At 46.2% G+C, this 18,589-nt stretch overlaps 1 protein-coding gene across 1 annotated transcript in view; it reads right to left on the minus strand.

Moving 5' to 3' along the window:
* The window catches only part of EDEM1 (ER degradation enhancing alpha-mannosidase like protein 1), a 31,721-nt gene that overhangs the window by 5,481 nt on the left and 7,651 nt on the right, over positions 1–18,589 (minus strand). The window contains exons 2-11 of the mRNA XM_032966585.2: positions 13,403–13,475; positions 10,932–11,035; positions 10,179–10,350; positions 9,387–9,570; positions 8,396–8,570; positions 7,694–7,814; positions 4,427–4,597; positions 3,332–3,405; positions 2,252–2,348; positions 564–824 (exon numbers count right to left, since the gene is read on the minus strand). Of these exons, the coding sequence (XP_032822476.1) occupies positions 564–824; positions 2,252–2,348; positions 3,332–3,405; positions 4,427–4,597; positions 7,694–7,814; positions 8,396–8,570; positions 9,387–9,570; positions 10,179–10,350; positions 10,932–11,035; positions 13,403–13,475 (1,432 nt within the window). The remainder of the gene's footprint in view (positions 1–563; positions 825–2,251; positions 2,349–3,331; positions 3,406–4,426; positions 4,598–7,693; positions 7,815–8,395; positions 8,571–9,386; positions 9,571–10,178; positions 10,351–10,931; positions 11,036–13,402; positions 13,476–18,589) is intronic.

Raw genomic sequence — 18,589 nt, forward strand, 5'->3', positions numbered from 1 at the left:
CCACCCCTCCCACCCCCCACCCAGCCCCACCCTCCCCACCCAGCCCCTCCCCACCCAGCCCCTCCCCACCCAGCCCCTCCCTCCCCACCCTCCCCTCTCCACCCAGCCCCACCCCTCCCAATTTTGGACGTACGACGGACGGACACAATAATCCCCTGTGGGCTGGTGTAACCAGGAGGTTCCTACCAGTATTAGGGATTCTTATGTACAATTCACCGCAAGGATTTACGAGCATAGGAATCCATTTTTATCCGATGAGCGATTGCATCATCGCATGCCTACTGGCCTCAAGGTCAGCGTATCTCAACAGCAGTTCCTCTTGACTCCTCTCCCCATCCACATCACGCTTTTAATTGCGGTTGCCAATTTTTTTTGTTATCCTATGCAAATTAAGCCACCGACACTGCATTAGCACACGATGATCGGTAATCACAGCCATCTGTACCATGATGGGGTCACGATGAGTGGAGCTGAGAAACGCTCAGCGAGGCTTTAGAACCGACCGTGCCCACGGTCGCCGATCTACACGACGAAATGGCGCAACCGAGACGGGAGGCACTCACGCTGGAGTTGAGGGCAGCGCCAGGCAGCTCCGTCGTCGTCGTCCAGGATTGTTGGCTTTGCCAGACGGCGGAGGCGTCCCCTGCGTCGCCACTTTCACTCCCACCCGAGGCTCCTTGGGCCCTCCCCGCGACGCCATTGGCGCCACTGCCACCGGCGAGCGTTTTCCTGCGCAGTTGGCGGCCGACGGGCAGCAGGTGTCCCTCGGTGGTGAAGATGAATGCGCGGCCGCCCACGTGCACGGGGTTCTCAATGTCGAAAAGCTGTGGCGGCAACGCGAGTGTGCGCTCGTCAGCGATAGCGTCTGCGCTCGCTTGCGACGGCGCACGCGTGTCATCAAACACGCGCCGTGAGAGCACCAGGAGTGGATCAAGGCTGGGGCAGCCAAGGGCAGTGTGGGAGATTCAGCATCGTCATCATCGTTATAAAGAATCATGTTAAAAATGTTTACAGAACGTTTGTCATCTCGCTGATGGATGATGGTCTCTGCACGCTGTGTCAGCCATGGGGGTTGCTTGACCATACTTTACCATGCTGGTCAGTGCATGTGGGTGAAGGGGCGGCCCGGAACCGGTTCAGATATCACTCGTGACTGATCTTAGCTATGGCCGGGAATTAAACTCAAGTTGCCAAGTTCATAGCACAGTGTGCTACCCACATCATCGTTATACCGCTCTTGATTTTCAGAATGCCATTTTTTCGTTACTATGCTCATAACTGGAAGTTGTACAAGAATGAGCAGTTCCTAAAAATCAGTACATTTTCAAACTAGAGGTTTGTCTTTTTAAGGGGCATGGTCTAGCCTGCAGAGCAGGTAAAATGCTTAATAATGAGAATTAACAGCGTGGTAACCACCACCTCACTGCCATTTGCGAGTCTCAAATCAAGTCCTTTGGTGAGATGTAATGCAGGGTTCATTGTAGTTCTCTGTAGAATAAATTTGTGTTGTTATTTAGGAAAATGTCACACTTTTGAAAACTGGCAAAAGTAATGAAAGTGTTGCCCAAAGCTTGCAGACACAAACCAGAGCAAATGTGTTTCCCTGACAGCTACCCACCCCCCACCCCCCTGCAGTTTCAACTCCACTACTTAAATACTGTAGCAGACATGCATGTTGGAAAGTGTTACTTAATCCACATGATTGCAAGGTTTTTCCTAACTTGTTAAAGGAACGGATGACGAGCCCAAACGTGTTGTTGTCGGCAAAACGTATTCCAAGCCTGGTGCCTCACAGGAAGAAGGGTCTGGGGTTTGATTGCCAACTCAGGCACCAACTTTCTGCGTGAAATTTGTATGTTTTCTCCCCCCATTCTGCACCAATTTCCTCCGGGTTGTCCAGTTTCCTCCCAGATGAAAAAAAAACTACATGCAATGTAACCAGGCATTGGACCAACATTCCAATTCTGAAAAAATAACCTGCATATTACTCAATGGGGATTAAAAAACATAGCAATATTGCCCCGTGCTGAAAACAAACGTGGCAGGAAACTTCCGTAAAAACCGGTCATGAGGTTAAATGAGGCTCAGGGGTAAACAAGCAGTATAATTATACATGTATTCATTGTCCCGCTATTTCACCGATGCCCATGTATAAGCTGTGAATTGATAAGATAGACAGGGTCCGCCGCATCAGTAGCAACACTTCCCGATGACCGCGCCAGTGAAGGGTACACACACAGAGGCAGCGTACCAGGAAGAGGTACTTGCAGGTTTCGCTCAGGAAGAAGCTCTCCATGCGGTCCTCCTTGGACTTGTCGATGACGTGGTGGAGCGTCGCGTAGCCGCACCTGCGTCCGCCCGTGGGGGGGGGGGGGGGGAGAGATGGCTCAGCCAATTCCATCGGCTTTCCGTAAAATTATGAAAAACCAGTTTGGCAGTTAGGTGAGTGCAGGCTGGAAACAACAAGGATAACACAGAAAAAATATATTTATAGCCATAAAAAGTATCCGATTGTGACCGTTAAGTACAGCCATCTCATCGTGCCATGCACACCACACAGCATCACCTCACTGTGTGTGTAATGCAAACCAGCCTTGTTTTAGACTACCAACTCAACAGAAATCATATTGGTGGAAATGTTATTGTACACGGCAGCAGGCCAATGAAACAACTGTATACTGAATTTTGATTTAAAGCTTTCGTGACTGCAGTAATTCATATTCTTAGCTCTTTCGGTAAAGTCACGCTGTGTTTTTCACACCTGATGATGACCGTTTGTGTTATGGTCGAAACGTCGTGAGAATTTTTATTGTTTTATATATATTATTATTTTATTGTTTCCCTTCAACGTGACTTTACCGAAAGAGCTAAGAATATAACTGTATACTGGTTTCATCTTTGCTAGTGATCAGGAATAGGTTTGTCTACCTAAAGCCCCTGAGGTTTTAGGCAGCAGTAAACGAGGATGGCTATACTGCACTTATGATTCCCATCAAGGACGAAGGCCTGTATACAGTTGTCTCATTGTCATGCTGCTGTCTGGAATTAAATGGCCACGAATTTTGACTCTTTTGAGTTGGCAGTGTAAAACAAGGCTGTGTGCATTATACACACCGCATGGTGAGGTCAGGTGACACATGCGAGGCATGATAAGAGAGATTTCTTGATGTTGACGCAAGCAAGCGGACACGGCGTGCCACCCCCTCCCCTTCTCGTGCACCGCTTAGGGACCCCTCGATGCTGGGGGGGGGGGGGGGCAATTCACGCGTTGGCCAATATTCCTTTTCGCACAACTTTTTTAGACAATGCACCGGTGGGCTGGCCAGTTTACCTCACTCTTGTGTGCTTCTCGATGCTCTGCAGAATTTTTTGGCCGACGTGCAGGTAAAACGGGTTCTTTGTGGCCTAAAAATACAATGCGAATACCAAGAATTGACTATCAAACTAAAACAAAGTTATTTCACTCATCAATTCTAACTTCATGGCTTGAGTTTCAGCAGTTTTTCACTTCACACATCACATGGACAAGTATGGCAAAGCGTGGGTGGACCTGCATCGCGAACCATGACACAAATGCGTAGCAAGCTCACGCTGTGCAATAAATGTACCCGCATGTAAACAACTGCAAATCCTGCTTCTCGATATCTGATCTGAAGCAGCACTAATTACCATAAGTGACACAGCTCCATGATAATCTCCTCCTGGATGAGGGCCTCTCCAAGCCGTGTCAGTCATAGGGGATTGTTTGACCGTACTTCACCAGGCTGGTCAGTGCGGGCTCATCATCACTGACATTAGCCGTGGCAAGGAATCAAACCTAAGGTCACCGGGTTTATAGTGCAGTGCAGAGCAGAGCGCTAACCACTCTGTTAGCTTGCAACATACTTTTCAAATTAAAAGGCAGCGATGGTAGTGGAAGGCACAATATTAATTTATTTTATTATATTTTTCTTTCCATATTATCAGCTTGGAGCGATGGGCGCTATGAACCCAGCGACCTGAGTTTGATTCCGGGCCACGGCTAACATCAGCGGTGAATTAAATCTGAACCAGTCCAAGGCCCTTCACCTTCACTAACCCAAACTAACCAGCGTGGTAAAGCATGGTCAAACAACCCCCATCATCGACACATCGTGGACAGGCTCTCATCCAGCAGTGGATTGATAAAGGATTGTACACCTTAGTTTTATATATATTATCCACTTTTGATCAGCTCGTGGTTCGTGTGAGGTGGATCGTTACATCGCAAGACCCCGAGAGATGGATAGAGCTTAGGGAAAGCCTTGATTGAGCAGTGGATCGTTCACGAATAATGATGATTATTTTCGGTTTGTGTATCTATACCACAGCCAACGTTTAACTACTGGCAATAGAGCAGGGAGAGCCATGAGAAAAATGACAGCGAACAAAAGCAGAGGCTGGCCACCTGATACAGGAGGTAAGTGGACTCCACCAGCTCGGGCCGCAGGGGGTAGAAGTGGACATCGGGTGCCTTGAGCTGCCAGTTGTAGCGCTCGGGAAGAGCCTCGAAGCGCTGCCAGATGGCGTAGTAGAACGCATGTAGACAGATCGCCTCCTCCACGTCCCCGGCCAGCACCTGGACACAAACGCACACCTCCCAATGAGCACGGTTGGCTACGTACGGTGCGAAAAAAGTTCAACATACGTACATATCAAAGATCAAAGATCCCCCCGTATAGCCTTAACAGACTGTAGGGGCAAGTGCTGTTAGCGAGCACCTATGAAGGCCGGAACGGTACACGAGGGGGTGGGTGGCCAGCACCACGCCCGACCGCCTTTGTCTCCCTAGTGGCAATGTTTACACACCGCACCAGGTACTCATTTGAGGCTGAGTCGACCTAGGGGAGGCCCGGGACCAGTTCGGATTATCGTCACTGGTGTTGGCCGTGAGCGGGAATCGAACCCGAGTCGCCAGGTTCATAGCGCAGCGCGCTAACCGCTACACTATCGCTCCCCACAACGTACATATATACACGCACGCACAGGCGCGCAACACACACGCAAGCACAGGTACACACGCGTGCGCATGTACACGAGCACGCACGGACACGCACGCACAGGCATACATGCACGCACAAACTCGCACGGAAATACACGGACGCACACATACATGCACAAACGCTTGGCTCAAAACTGTCCTTTGTACAATGAAGCTCCTTGCAAATGGAACCATACTGCGTCTCTTTTACATTTCAAAACTATTGCCTCACGGTAGTGGAAGATAGGATGCAATGTTCGGACAACATGAATGTAGGTGCTTTAGAGTCATACCTCATTTAGAAATGTTTCGTGTCAAATTCCAGCCACTATTTGGCAACCTCTCTAATTTGTTCAAAAGTCAACCTGGTGTTTGTTTTCGTGTAATCTTAAGATACATGTCCTGATACTTGCTGTTTGTATGAAGATATAAAAATCGCGATTGTAACTAAGATCTGTATTGTACAACATCCGTACTATCACAGGATGCAAATGAAAGAAAGCCTAACAGCTCATAGGGTCCTTCCTGTTGAAATTGTTATTATCACAATTTTAAATACCTTTATCGAAACAGTAAATATACCATATAACGTTATTTAACTCTTAGTAATCAATGTAATTTTTTTTCTAATATTCAGTATATGTGGAATGCTCCCGCTTGAAATTATGCATTTAAACTAACAGGTTTAATAATAGAGGTTTCATAGTTGAACACGTAGTAGCTTTTCGCGACCAATATTATCCACAAGAGGTTTTTTTGGTTACATCGCGTAAATATGTGTCGTAAATATAAATGTGTCGTTAAACACGCCACCACCCAACACACCGGTGTGCTAAACAACTAATTGGCATGTTTTGATTACGTGACAAACCTTACTAATTGGCTGTGTCGGGTGGTGGTGGATTTCACGACACATTTATATATTTACGTGATCTAACCCAAAGAACCTAGATTATAGCGGTGTAATAGTTGACGTGGATAGGACTTTGGGGCAATTTTCAAACAGTGATGGAAAAACGAGTCCGTGACAAGAGATGTGGAGGTTGTGGCTGTCAACGTGAAGTTTCTCTTAAACTGCAGGGTCTCTAACTACAGTCATTCGTGCCCTTAAGCTTATGAGCATAACATTAACAATAACACTCTGTGTTTAATATTTAATAATTATTCAAATGATTACAGAGACGCAAACAAGAGCCATTCGAAAACTAACGGATTGCCTCTTGGACTCCCGCTGGAACCGTAAATATTTAAACAAGAGGATGAGAAATTTGAAGAAAAAAAATCACTTTTACTAAACGTTGTTTAAAAGCAACAGAGTCGTGCGCCAGCTGCTTCTGCCAAAGAGATTATTTTACATCGAGCACTCGTGCATTGAGTGCCATCTACTGCTGAGAGTTGTCAATTGAAATCTGAGGGAGCCCAGACCTTGTGCGCGACATCGTCCACTGCAAAAGCGAAACCATTCACGGTACAAGGGGCAAGGTTTCCCCCACTGAAAACAACAAAACGTCTTGGGTGGAGGGATTTTGTAGGTGGGCGGGCGAGTAAGCGGGCATGCGAATGGGTGGGCGAGGAGGCGAGCATACAAGCGGGTAGGCACGGCTCCTATACAACACACCCACAAGTGAGACCACATCACCCAAATCCTCAGATATTGCCAATGGTTCCCAATCCACTTCCGTGTCGACGACAAGATAACGCTCACCATATTCGAGATTATCTGTGGACCCGCCTCTGCCTACCTCTCCCCGCTCATCTCACACCCCACACCTCCGATTAGCATGGTTGGCTAGGTACAATGCGCAATAAGTTCAACATACATGCCTACATATGTACTACACCCATTCACATACTCTCCTCTCCCATTTCCTGGAACTCCCTCCTCCCAGGCCATCCTTTCTGGCGACTCGCTGGCCCTGTACAAGTATAGCCTTCAAGATGTTCCTATTTTCTTGGGATTAAGACTGGCCTTCCTATTTATTGTCTCATGTAGAAATAAAAGTACATCTCCGTTTGTTTCTAGTGGTAACATGTGTTGTGCGAGTCTGGTTATTGGTAGAGAGAATGCCGAAGAGTTCAAGTACCTAGGGCATAATAAATAAATAAAAACCAAAAAGGCTTGCCTGAAATGGAGATAAATCAGTCAAATGATGGAATACAGAAAGAATCGGACATGGTTAAAAGGGGAAAGTATATGACCGTAATAAGACCAGTATTGACATGTGGGTTTGAATGCTAGGACTCTAAAAAACATGGAGGAGCAGATGATATGCACCAAAGAAACAAGGATGATGGAGATGGATCTCAGGGATCAGAATGAGTGGTCGGGTCAGAAATAAAGAAACGATTTAATAGAGTTGACCAAAACGGCTCTGACATGTATGTGTATATTGAACTTCTTTCGCACCGTACACAGCCAACCTTGCTAATCGGAGGTGTTGTAAGAAGAGAGGAAAATCACATCAGAAGACGAAAGGTGATAAACATGGAAGCACAATGGTGGAGACAGGGAGGCAGATCAACGAGAATGAGGTGCCTCAACGAGGTGAACCAGGCTATAAAGGGGTGCAGCATGGACGTGGAGATGCCGGCCCAGGAAAGAAATGAGTGGATAACGAAAAGGAAAGCAGAGCCAACATTCGTGTGAATAATGCCCAGAAGAGGAATATGAATCCACACTGAGTTCTCACGAACCTGAAGGCCCGGGAAGAAGGCCTGCAGAGAGTCGATCCAGGTGTTGATGATGCGGCCGCTGCACATGTTCACGTTGACGTAGAGCGGTGGCTCCCCATGACCGGAGTTGCACTCTCGTCGTCTACGTGCGCACGCACACACACAAAGACAAAGATCCCCCGTATAGCCTTAACAGACTGTTGGGGCAAGTGTTGTTAGCGAGCACCCATGATGTGCGCACACGCGCGAATACACACGCGCACAACAACAACCGCCATTCGCCACTCAGTGGCGGCGATGTCACCACGGCGCTTGTGCCAAGCTATGTGCACGTTCAGTCAACCCGTGGCACCTGGGTCTGCCCCGTGACCTCCTGCCAGCAGGCGTTCGACACTTCAGGTGGCCTCAACGTGCACATAGCCTGGCACAAGCGTCGTGGTGACATCACCGCCACTTAGTGGCGAATGGCGGTTGTTGTTGTTGTTGTTGCACGTTGAGGCCACGTTAAGTGTCGAACGCCCGCTGGCAGGAGGTAACGGGCAGACACAGGTGCCATGGGTCGACTGACTGAGATAAGTTGCCGATGCATCACCTGTGCCCGCTACTGTGCCAACACGCGCGCACAAACACACGCATATACGGAGCTAGTTAAAAGTCAATGATCAGTGCCAGTGGGGGGCGTCTCGGGTGTTTGGTGTGCGGGGAGGAAAAGGCGATGATTACCCCTTGCGGAGGTGCGTTTGGATGCTGGCATAGATGGCGTTGAACATGTGCAGGTCCTCGTCCTCTCCAAACAGGACGTGGGACTTGAGGAGGTACTCGTAGAAGGAGTCCAGCCCCGCGCCGAGTCCACTCTGGCTGCCAACCCACTGCCCACTCTGCACGTTGATCACATTCCCTGCCAGCCCGACCAACACACATGCACACAATTCAATGGTTTGTTCAAACACAACAATGATGTTATCCTTAACAGTTTAAACAAACATTCTCCCTCCCTTCTCTTGCAGTGTCCTGCCAAAGCCCACTTACTTTTCTACACAATTAATACGATGTCTCTAACTTGGGGCATCACGATCATCGCCATCATCAGCCATGATCGATCCACTGCTGGATGAAAGCCTCCCGAAGCCATCTCTCATGTTGAAGCGATTTAACAATCCACCAAGCACCCTCCACACGAATCGATTTCATGGCTCTATCTCTGTAGTGGACAGAAAAGTTGGCTTCGGTAAGACACATCGCTCGACGGAAAGACGGCCAGTAGTCAAGACTAATAAAGGAGTGGCAGCCAAAAGAAAGCACGCCGCAGAGGACGTCCAGCTCATCAACAAAACAATGGCCAAAGCTAAGCCGATCAGCATTAAGAACCCGCAAACAACAGCAGCAGTCAATGCTATATTAATTTCCTGATGGAGATCTCAGGTCGTGTAGGCGAGAAGTCGTACACCGTACTGAACATCACGCGGGACAACCCAAAAACACAACGGACAGCTGTACGGCACAACACAGTAGTATTCCTTCCACCGTCTCTTTTCCCAAGTTCCTACTACGCTTAGCACGGGTGGCTACGTACGGTGCCAAAGAAGTCCAACGTACAAACATACATGCACCTTTAAACATAAGATAGCATGCTCCTGCTCGGTTCAGGACCAACGCGCAAGTGCCCATCTGCTGCGCGCCACAGCGGCTTCGGGAGCCGTCGCCGTCGTCTCACCGAGCAGGCCGGTGGTGTTGCAGCGCAGCGCCCAGAGGGAGCGCACGGCCCTGCGCGCCGCCCCCTCGTACGTGGGGTCGCCCAGCAGGCGGCTGAGCACCCCGAACTCGACGAGCAGCGAGCCGGCGCCCGCCGTGCACGTCTCCTCCGACACGTCGAGCGGAACGCCGCGACGCAGGTTCACCTGGTGCGGGGAGCAGGGCGTGGACGAGACGGAAACAAGTTTCAAGTTAGCAGCCGGCCAGCGGTGGCCAACTGGCGTCTCCTGAGCCGCATGCGGCTCTTTAATCCGCCACATGTGGCTCAATCGATGAGGCATCACGCGGAACCATACTATCATAGTAGCAAAGAATAATGAATGTCTCCCGTGCTGTAACCAAAACTGTCAATACATACACCTTTTTATATATATACACACTTGGCTATTTGCTCATGCGTACTTTTTGGATCATGGTCTGTTATAGGTTGGACATAACAGGGTTTTTCAAACTGTATATGACAGATCACCTCCGAGAATAAAACATTATTTGGTGATACTGCCGCGTTGGCAGAGGTGCACAAGCGTCGACAACAGCATGTAGCGCATTCGTCAACAACACTGCAGCCTTGAAAGGAAAACACAACAGGCGACGTGTCGGGCCAAGGCCCTTCTTCCATAGTAGCTATTGGCCGAAATGTCGCCTTACTACACACACGTTTTCCTTCAAGGCAACGCAGTGTTATTCGACGAGGACGAAACATTTTCTTGCAGCACTCGCACACTCTCGCACGCCCGGAGCCTACATCCCTCACCCGCGGGTAGGGGATGCCCGTGTTCGTGTTCTCGAAGGCGGGCAGCAGGCGGCTCGCCAGCTCGTGCGCCATGTGCAGCAGCTCGTCCTCGTAGTCCGGCAGCGCCATGTCGCCAAACGGCTGTGCCGTGTCCGTGATGATGAGGTGTGCTGACAACAGCGAGCCCAGCACCCTGCACGCGCCCGGACAAGCGTGTGCAGCAGCATGAGCACAGAGAAATAAACCAAAATGCTCAAAATGTGTATTATCGTCACATTGTGTATGTGCATCGCCGTTTTGTCAATACACTGCTGGACATCCGTGAAAAAGAGAGCTTTATATTTCATAGTATTCCTCCAGTATAAATATATATTCTTATTCTGATTCTTTGACAATTCATTCATTGCTGTCGGGGGGGGGGCGGGGGTGGGGGGTGGGCGGGGTGGTTTTGGGGTTGGTACGAATCAACACATATCCACTGGATACCATGATGAGTAAAAATGAATGGTTAACATTCATAATAATGAATGACATGGATATTTACAAGTAAGTGGGCTTGGGCAGGACACTTCGCTGGAAGGGGGGATGATGGCGGTTGCTCGAAACTAACGACTAAGTGGCGGAACAAGCCCGAGAGGATGTCCACCGTGGAGACGGAGCGACGATATCAGCTGGCGTGTAGGATCGCAAGCGATGGCGACGGCTTGGGGAAGCCTTCAGCCTGCATTGGATTGATTATGGACAACGATGATAATTAGGGGCACTGTCACTCACCGTATGGTAGCCTCGAAGACCTGCACAGTGGAGTCCTGGTCAAATGAGATTGTCTCCATCACGAGCCGCACCGCCCGTTGAAACTCCGAGGCATTCCCCATCACCTACATTAGAAGTAGGCAGTACATACATAATCATGCCATGGAACGGCAAAAGGCCCCGGTGCAAGAAGTGAAATGGAGCCCCCTCTCCAATTTCCCTCCTCTTCGCATGGTTCGGCGCCTGTGCAACTCCAGCACGAAGAGACCTGGGCGGGCAGTGGCACCACCACACTTGATAGCCACGCCGATGCCACAGAACCACAAGACCCCATTCCAATAGATGGAGCCGTCGAATTACCTTCGTTGATGGAACACCAAATCGTTCTGCAATGCCAGCATTCCATCCCAGCTGTGACGAGTGCACAATTTCGAAGTGGGAAAGTGTGTTTTTTATGAGATGTCAAAATTAAATGGGACAGAGATTAAAGAAGAATCCCACGGCACACTGAACTAGTCCCACTGGGAATTTTTTTTTCGTAACTATAATTACACTGAACTGATCCCATGTATGCATGTATGTCGCGAACTATAAAACAAATATCTCACAATACGCAAAAAATATATTTTGGTCAGTCTAAATGAGACTAGCCACCACACTAACGGGACTAAACACTGGCCCCATTTCTCATAGAACATCCTTCAAAGCCTGATCAAGAGATTAACATTTGCGTCATTTTGGTCACGTGCCAACTCAGGGACCAAACGAGAGAGAACAGTGTTGCACCATCCATTCATTATCTGTATTGCATGCATGCATGCTTGCAAAATGGTCAGGCCATTGTCTATTCACTGCTGGATAAAAGGCGTCCCCACACCGTTGCTATATTTTTATGGTTCAGTGCCGCCGTCCTCCACCTCACTCCTGCACATGAACTGACCTCATTGCTCCATCTCCGCAGTGGTCGTATACTTGGTCGCATCCTCTTCTTTAGTTGTCATTCCGTCACCAGTCTTGTCCATCGGCCATAATCCCATATAGCGACGTGTCCTGCCCAAGCCCATTTACGTATCTTAATTGTCGAAATTATGTCACCGATTTTGTGTTTGCTTCCTGATGCATGCATTCCTTTTTCTGTCCCTCAGTGTAATTCCAAGCCCTTTGTCAATGAATTGCGGGATGAAGGACCTCCACAAGACGTGTCTGTCCATGGTGGTTGTTGGACCATACATCACCAAGCTGGTCAGTGTGGGTTGGTGAAGCGGGGGATGGGGGGGGCAAGACCCTTCCAGATATAACTTGCCCGGAAATCAAACTCAAACTGCCAGAAAATTTATTTGGAGCTTTCGTGACTGTGGAGTCAAACTGCCAGGTTTATAGAACGGTGCAATAACCACTGTGCCACCGCTGCCTGGACTGTTTGAATGATTTGACGATTACAAATGTTTTGAATTAAATTTCAAATTATGAACCTACGGGGGTATTTTTTTATTACAGGGAACTTTTTGACTTGTAAATACACAATATAGTACAGGGTTCCACTCCCCTGCTGAACAATCTTGTGTACCACAAGTATTATCTTGTAATTATTGTTGATGTATTTATGCACGTTTAATTTTATATATTGAAAGGTTATTACGCCTAGCCTGTAGCCAATCAGAGGGCAAAGTTTAGAATACACGAAAACCTTGGCCATTGCAGGAGTTACGTTCTTGAAAATAGCCACAATCGGCAAATACGCGATTCGCAAACTCAAAGGCATCTTCATTAAAACTCATCAGTTCAGTCATCAATGTTAATTTCTGCCATGTGCTTCTGGGAGCCCTATATATGACGAGGAAACTACCTTTATGCTACGGGGACCTTATTAGCACTTGTCTAAAGGCAACAACAATTCAATATCTATAAATGACGACAGAACCCATCAAGAGAGAAACAATTATGCATACTGGGAACTAGGTTTTTACAAACCACTGCATGTACAAAAGCTCTCAAGCCTTATCCAGATCACCATCTCAAAATATTTCAAGGACAACATAGCCATATTCAGAAAATGTGGCCCCATGTAAACTACTACATAGGCAAGCGATTAACCACCCTAACAACTTGATGATTTGTCTCAATGTGGATTGACGACTCGATTTATGAATACACTCTTTGTGATATCATATTTACCATCTCATTTTTATGCTCGGTTTTGCTGTTACTTTTGTTCAGTTTTGTTTATGCCATGAGCCTAAATATTCACATTTGCATATACTTTGCATATAATTTACATATATGTTTTTTTAAACAAACGATTGCCACATGCACGACTCCATACATATTTTGTGAGCATAACTATGACTTGTTATTTGGTCACCACCGGGCACTGCCACTCCAGTTACACTTTAACAAAATGCCAAATGCTCACCAACCGCTTATGTTATTTCATTAAATAAATAAATCTACTCTTTTTTTTTTAAATAACTGGATAAGCAGTAAGCACTTACCGCAAGTGTGTCCAGAGCATCTATGAGCGTAAGAGAATAGTTTCCCAAGACGTCGTTGATGTTGATGTTTGATCTGGGAAGAGAACGACGTGGAGAAATGTACTTGTTATTTCGTATCCATTGAGTTACCTGTATTTTACCGGGTGAGAGGTAATCTGGGAAAGTAATCTGGATCAATCAGTGACAATGAATTTACAATGCAACACAATTAGCACGGTTGGCTACATACGGTGCGAAAAAAGTTTATAACATGCATACATTTTGAACTTGCAGAATGTCGAAATGCGACTGGATCTCGGGACTGTGCAAAAAGGAGGACGTGCACATCGTGGAGACAAAAAGGGACGTGATTCATATTGTTGCAGACGCAATTGCAATGGTTTCGTAGATTGGGGTGAAAGTCGGTCAAGAACAACGGAGAAGACGAAGATCTCAAGCCTGTATTTGAACAGGGACAGGCAGCCCAAAGCACCGAAGTCAACCCAGACTCAGATAAGAATCGTGCTTCTAGTTATGTACACATTATGTGCTTGCTCCAATCTCCTTCGAATTATAATTAAACATTTATAAAATGTAAATCATCGCACTTCCAAGAAGCTCAAGCATATGCGATACTTTTGGTACTATTAATTCAGGTGCAGTGTCAGACAACATGCTTTGGCATGTCCGATGTTGCACAACGATCACATTTTGTTGCTTCACGAAACTACACCCTCAGATTGTTTGCAGAGTAAAAGTGCAGCCATGGGGGGTTAGCAAAGCCCAGCCAATTCAGCAATGCCGTCAGAGGAAGTGGGTATGTGTGTGTGTTGCCATGCGTACACACGTGGTTGTTTGTGTCACTTCCACCACTGGCACAAGACGTGGTCGAGTTAACAGGGCTGTTTTTCATATCCCCCGACCCCCAATTTTATCACGATTGTGCTATCAGCGTCATTTCATGAGACGAAGACTCCAATCGTATCTCTCAAAGAGCGGTGCAACGCTTGTGTGTTGAAGAACAGCCCACAGAAGTGGATAGCACCGAGCTACCTCTGAGATCCCTTCAAGTAATGTCCACACTTTCCAATTTGCTCTACCACTGAGTGTGAAATTCATCACATGACAGTCAAATCGAAGTTGAAACTAAACCAAAATAAGTGCAACACATAACGAAGTGTGTAATTGGTGGCCGGGCTGAGATTCATTTCACTTGCAAAACCGGTTTCATAATGACGGATAGATGGAACTCATATTTTAACCCAGATTCTCAGTCGTGCTACCACCTCAGTGCTCTGACCTCTGAGCCACACGATCATTTTTTTTAAAGAATACATTCTGGCTTGCGTAACAGACAACCATAGGATGTAAACCCACATTGCATAAATACCATAGCATGCTCATAGAATTCTTGTGCATTGGTGCATGGCATTTGCATGCTGCTCACTGTGACACAAGAGACACCTCGGGTAAAGTTTTCAAATTCAAAAGAAACAAGTTTGCCCGGTTTTATCTGCACTCCATTGGTGTGGATGGGGAAGTGCCTTTGCCTGCTTTTTTTTTTGAAGTGCATTCAGAGTATTCGACTGCAATACATTTCCATATGATAAGCCACTTCGTTGAGCTATCATTTTTGGCCAGGTCGTTTATGAAAAAGAGCTATATAGATAACTCAGTGAGGCCGACCTGGTAAAATAAAAATAGTTCGTTCAATAGTTTATTGACTCCGAATAGCATCGTGATCACACTGACGTTTGCTAATAATACAGTTGTAACTACGTGGGCCACAGCATCCAACCATCCAAGGCTGCTGTTACCTGTACCCACGTCTACTAAATAAACCTGTTCCTCCACAAGCCATTAGCGCAATGAAGAATTATCAGTGCAAAATTATAGACCTGTGGGGAAATCCAGTGCAAAGAGTGTGAATAAACTGCCTTCGACAAGAACACACTCTGGGTGTGAGCACACCGGTTCGGTTTTAAATTGCTTCAAGTCTCCCGGGACCCATCCAAAATGTAATGCGTGAACGGGGAAATCCTGTGCTCAGTCTGAAGTCTAAAAAGAGCATCGGCTTCCAAGTGGGTTTTGAGTATTCCATTCCAGCACTTTTCCTGTGTGACCACAGCATGCAACCAGGAGATTCCAGTAATAATATGCGATGAGTCATCTAGCGTTAATTTAGCTGGCATTTTCTGTTTAAGTTAAAGTTATCGGTCAAGTCGTCGACAAACTGTAGAATTGTAGTCAAGTCTTCGTCTGTGTATTTCATGTAGTCATTCACTTAGTCTAGTCGAATAAAGCGGTTAAAATTTTAGTCCACCTCGTTATAAACTGTTGGTATGAGGGACGCACAATTTCCTCCCCGAACCCAACATTATCAGGTCAGCCAATCAGTGAACTCAGGAAAGATGCTTATACATTTCTCGTCAATCACCATATTTGGTCTTTCTTGGAGCATACAGACTAAATGTTTCTAAATTATCTTCGGATGCACCTTCATTCAAAGACTAGTTTATTTCACCTTGTCAGCCTCAGGTGCACTTTGGTCTATGGTGGGTTAAAGTAGTGTCATTGTCATTATAAAGCCATGATGTTCGTCCACTTATGGTCATCGTTCAATCAAATAAAAAACACTCCTGACGAATATGTTCGTCATTAGCTTCATTTACAAAATTAACACTGCAGCCATCAGCTCGACAAAGCCACCAGATGTCATATAACACATACGGAGATTTCTCATACAGCCATACAGGCTGTTTGGGAAAGAGCTCTTAGTGGGCACCTTTGAGGACCAGTGTGGAGCCAGGGGGATGGGAGGTCGTGTGGCCAGCACTACGTCAAGCCTCCTTTATTTCCCCAGTGCCAATGCTTACACACCGCACCATTCACTCAGTTAAGGTGGAGTCAACCTAAGGGGAAGCCAGAACAGGTTCTCATAACCTCAGCCGCTTATTTTAGCCATGTATGTGATTTAAACCCACGTAGCTAGGTTTGTAGAACAAAGTGTGAGCTAGTACACCGCCACTCCCACGATGTCTCACACTTTTGTGGATGTGTGAATATGGGCCACAGGATGGGGGGTGAGGAACAAGCCACATGTTGTTTCCCTTGCTACCTTCATTTAGCCTTCGAGATAGTTGGGTGGCTCAGAGGTCAGAGTGTTGAGCTGGTACCGCTGGGATGGGGGTGGGGGGGGGAGTTAATCCAAACAGCTGCATGTGATTAAACTGGATTCTCAAATATCGTGAGATAATGGTCTCAGCTTGGTCACTGATGACCGCACAATAAACTGTCGCAAATAAATGTGGTTCCTAACTTAATTTAGCGCAATGCCAGCTCTGAGAATGATACATATTGGTTTGTCATGCGGGATACATTACACTCACGTGGCAAGATGGGTGGCAATTTGCTACCAGCTACTATACGGAATTGAGGGCCCTCGAAGGAATCTCAGAGGTAGCTTTGTCATATCACCTTGTTGTGTAGGCAATTTTGACAAAGGGTTGCTGCACTGCTCTGCCAGAGATTTGAATAGATACTTCACCTCAATACATGACATAGATAGTACAACTGAGATACACTTAAGGGATCATTCCAAAGCATATTATAGATATTGAAAACAAATCTTCACAAGACCCCACTGGCTACTGACCATAGGCACCAATGGTTACGTGCCACGTCAACCAAATAAGCCCTCTCTCATACAGCAGTGGAAGTAGGCAGACCAGATTAGTCAACATTCACTCAAATTCCACGATATGACTTTCCCAGTTCTCCTGTAAAACGGTGTATTCTAACTCACAACACTCGTAACACAATGGTCAAAAGTAGTACAAGCATAAGCAGAACGCCAAAAATCAACAAAACAATATCTCCTTCCCAAAATGCTTTGCTTGTTTTGTTTAGAAGGGCAGGACCTTAAACTGGAGAGCAAACACAAACGTTTAATGGCGAAAAACGAACAGCTCGGTGACCGTCTCACCGTCATCTGCGAGCAGTAAAAGCAATAAGAGAATCCAGGTGTGCGCAACGGTGCGCGTGCTTTCACAAGACGAGGTGAAAACGAGAGACAACTACTGGACACAGTTTTAGGATTTTTTTTGTAGCGATGCTGCGCCACAAGGCACCACTGAAGCGCATGCATAACGTTTTTTTTAAGGCAATGAGAGATCAACAGTTTATTACAGTATAAAAAAACGTAAACAAGAGAATGTGTTTGTTTGAACCAACTATCAGGTACATGCAGCGTGTAATGGGTTATTATTTTTGGTAATTAAATGGAGATTTGGTAGATGCCGAGAGGTGCGCTGTTCTGGGCCATCTGGTCTGGGGTTTGAGAAACCGGTGTTAAATAATGACCCAGCAATCAATACAAAGTAATGTATCACTAACCACAGTTCATACTTATTAACAGATGGAAAAGCTTAGGCGTAAGGGGTGGAAGTAACAAAAATAAAAACTTTGTCCTCTTGCACCAAACCTAAAATAAACTACTCCAAGCAGCTTGACACAGCCAAGTGATTAAATAATACACCCGTTAATTAAATTCAATTCCACTTTTAATTGACACTACCAACATACCCGAGAGATAAACTTAACTGAATTTAAATACACTCACTTTGATTCGAAAAGTTCTGTTCGATAGGAATGAATAAAAACCCATCTTCAATAAACTAACGTACAATGCAAGTTAAGATGAAACGTGTGTATGCAAGTATAAAAAAAAATGGTTAGCATATGAAGATAAAAACCATGCCCCCTCTTGTTTAGACAAATTGCTTCTGGATTATCCTAAGAGGTCACATAACACACTGGATACCGGAATAGGTTTTACCCTTTTAACTGGCACAAAAACTGACACCTTTATTCAAGGCATCATGTTTGCAATAACCAAACATGATGCCTTGAATAAAGGTGTCAGTTTTTGTGCCAGTTAAAAGGGTAAATCCTATTCCTATATCTTGTTTCTGGCAAAGGTCTCATAACACACTGGATACCCTTGCAAATGGGATTACCCCGGTAAAATATTTTGCCAACTAAGCAATGTTCATTCAAATTTGGTTTCATTTAATTTCCCTATTGTTTGAAGCAATTCACCCCGTGGTTATTCAAATCAAATGCTTATTTATATATTTTGTATTAAAATACAGTACATTTCATTGACCATTTTCCAAATGTCCACGATTGAAAAAAGAATCTGCCAGC

This window comes from Petromyzon marinus, chromosome 36, assembly GCF_048934315.1.
Source record: "Petromyzon marinus isolate PM22_M1 ecotype Great Lakes invasive population chromosome 36, UKy_Petmar_22M1.pri1.0, whole genome shotgun sequence".
Classification (NCBI taxonomy): domain Eukaryota; kingdom Metazoa; phylum Chordata; class Hyperoartia; order Petromyzontiformes; family Petromyzontidae; genus Petromyzon; species Petromyzon marinus.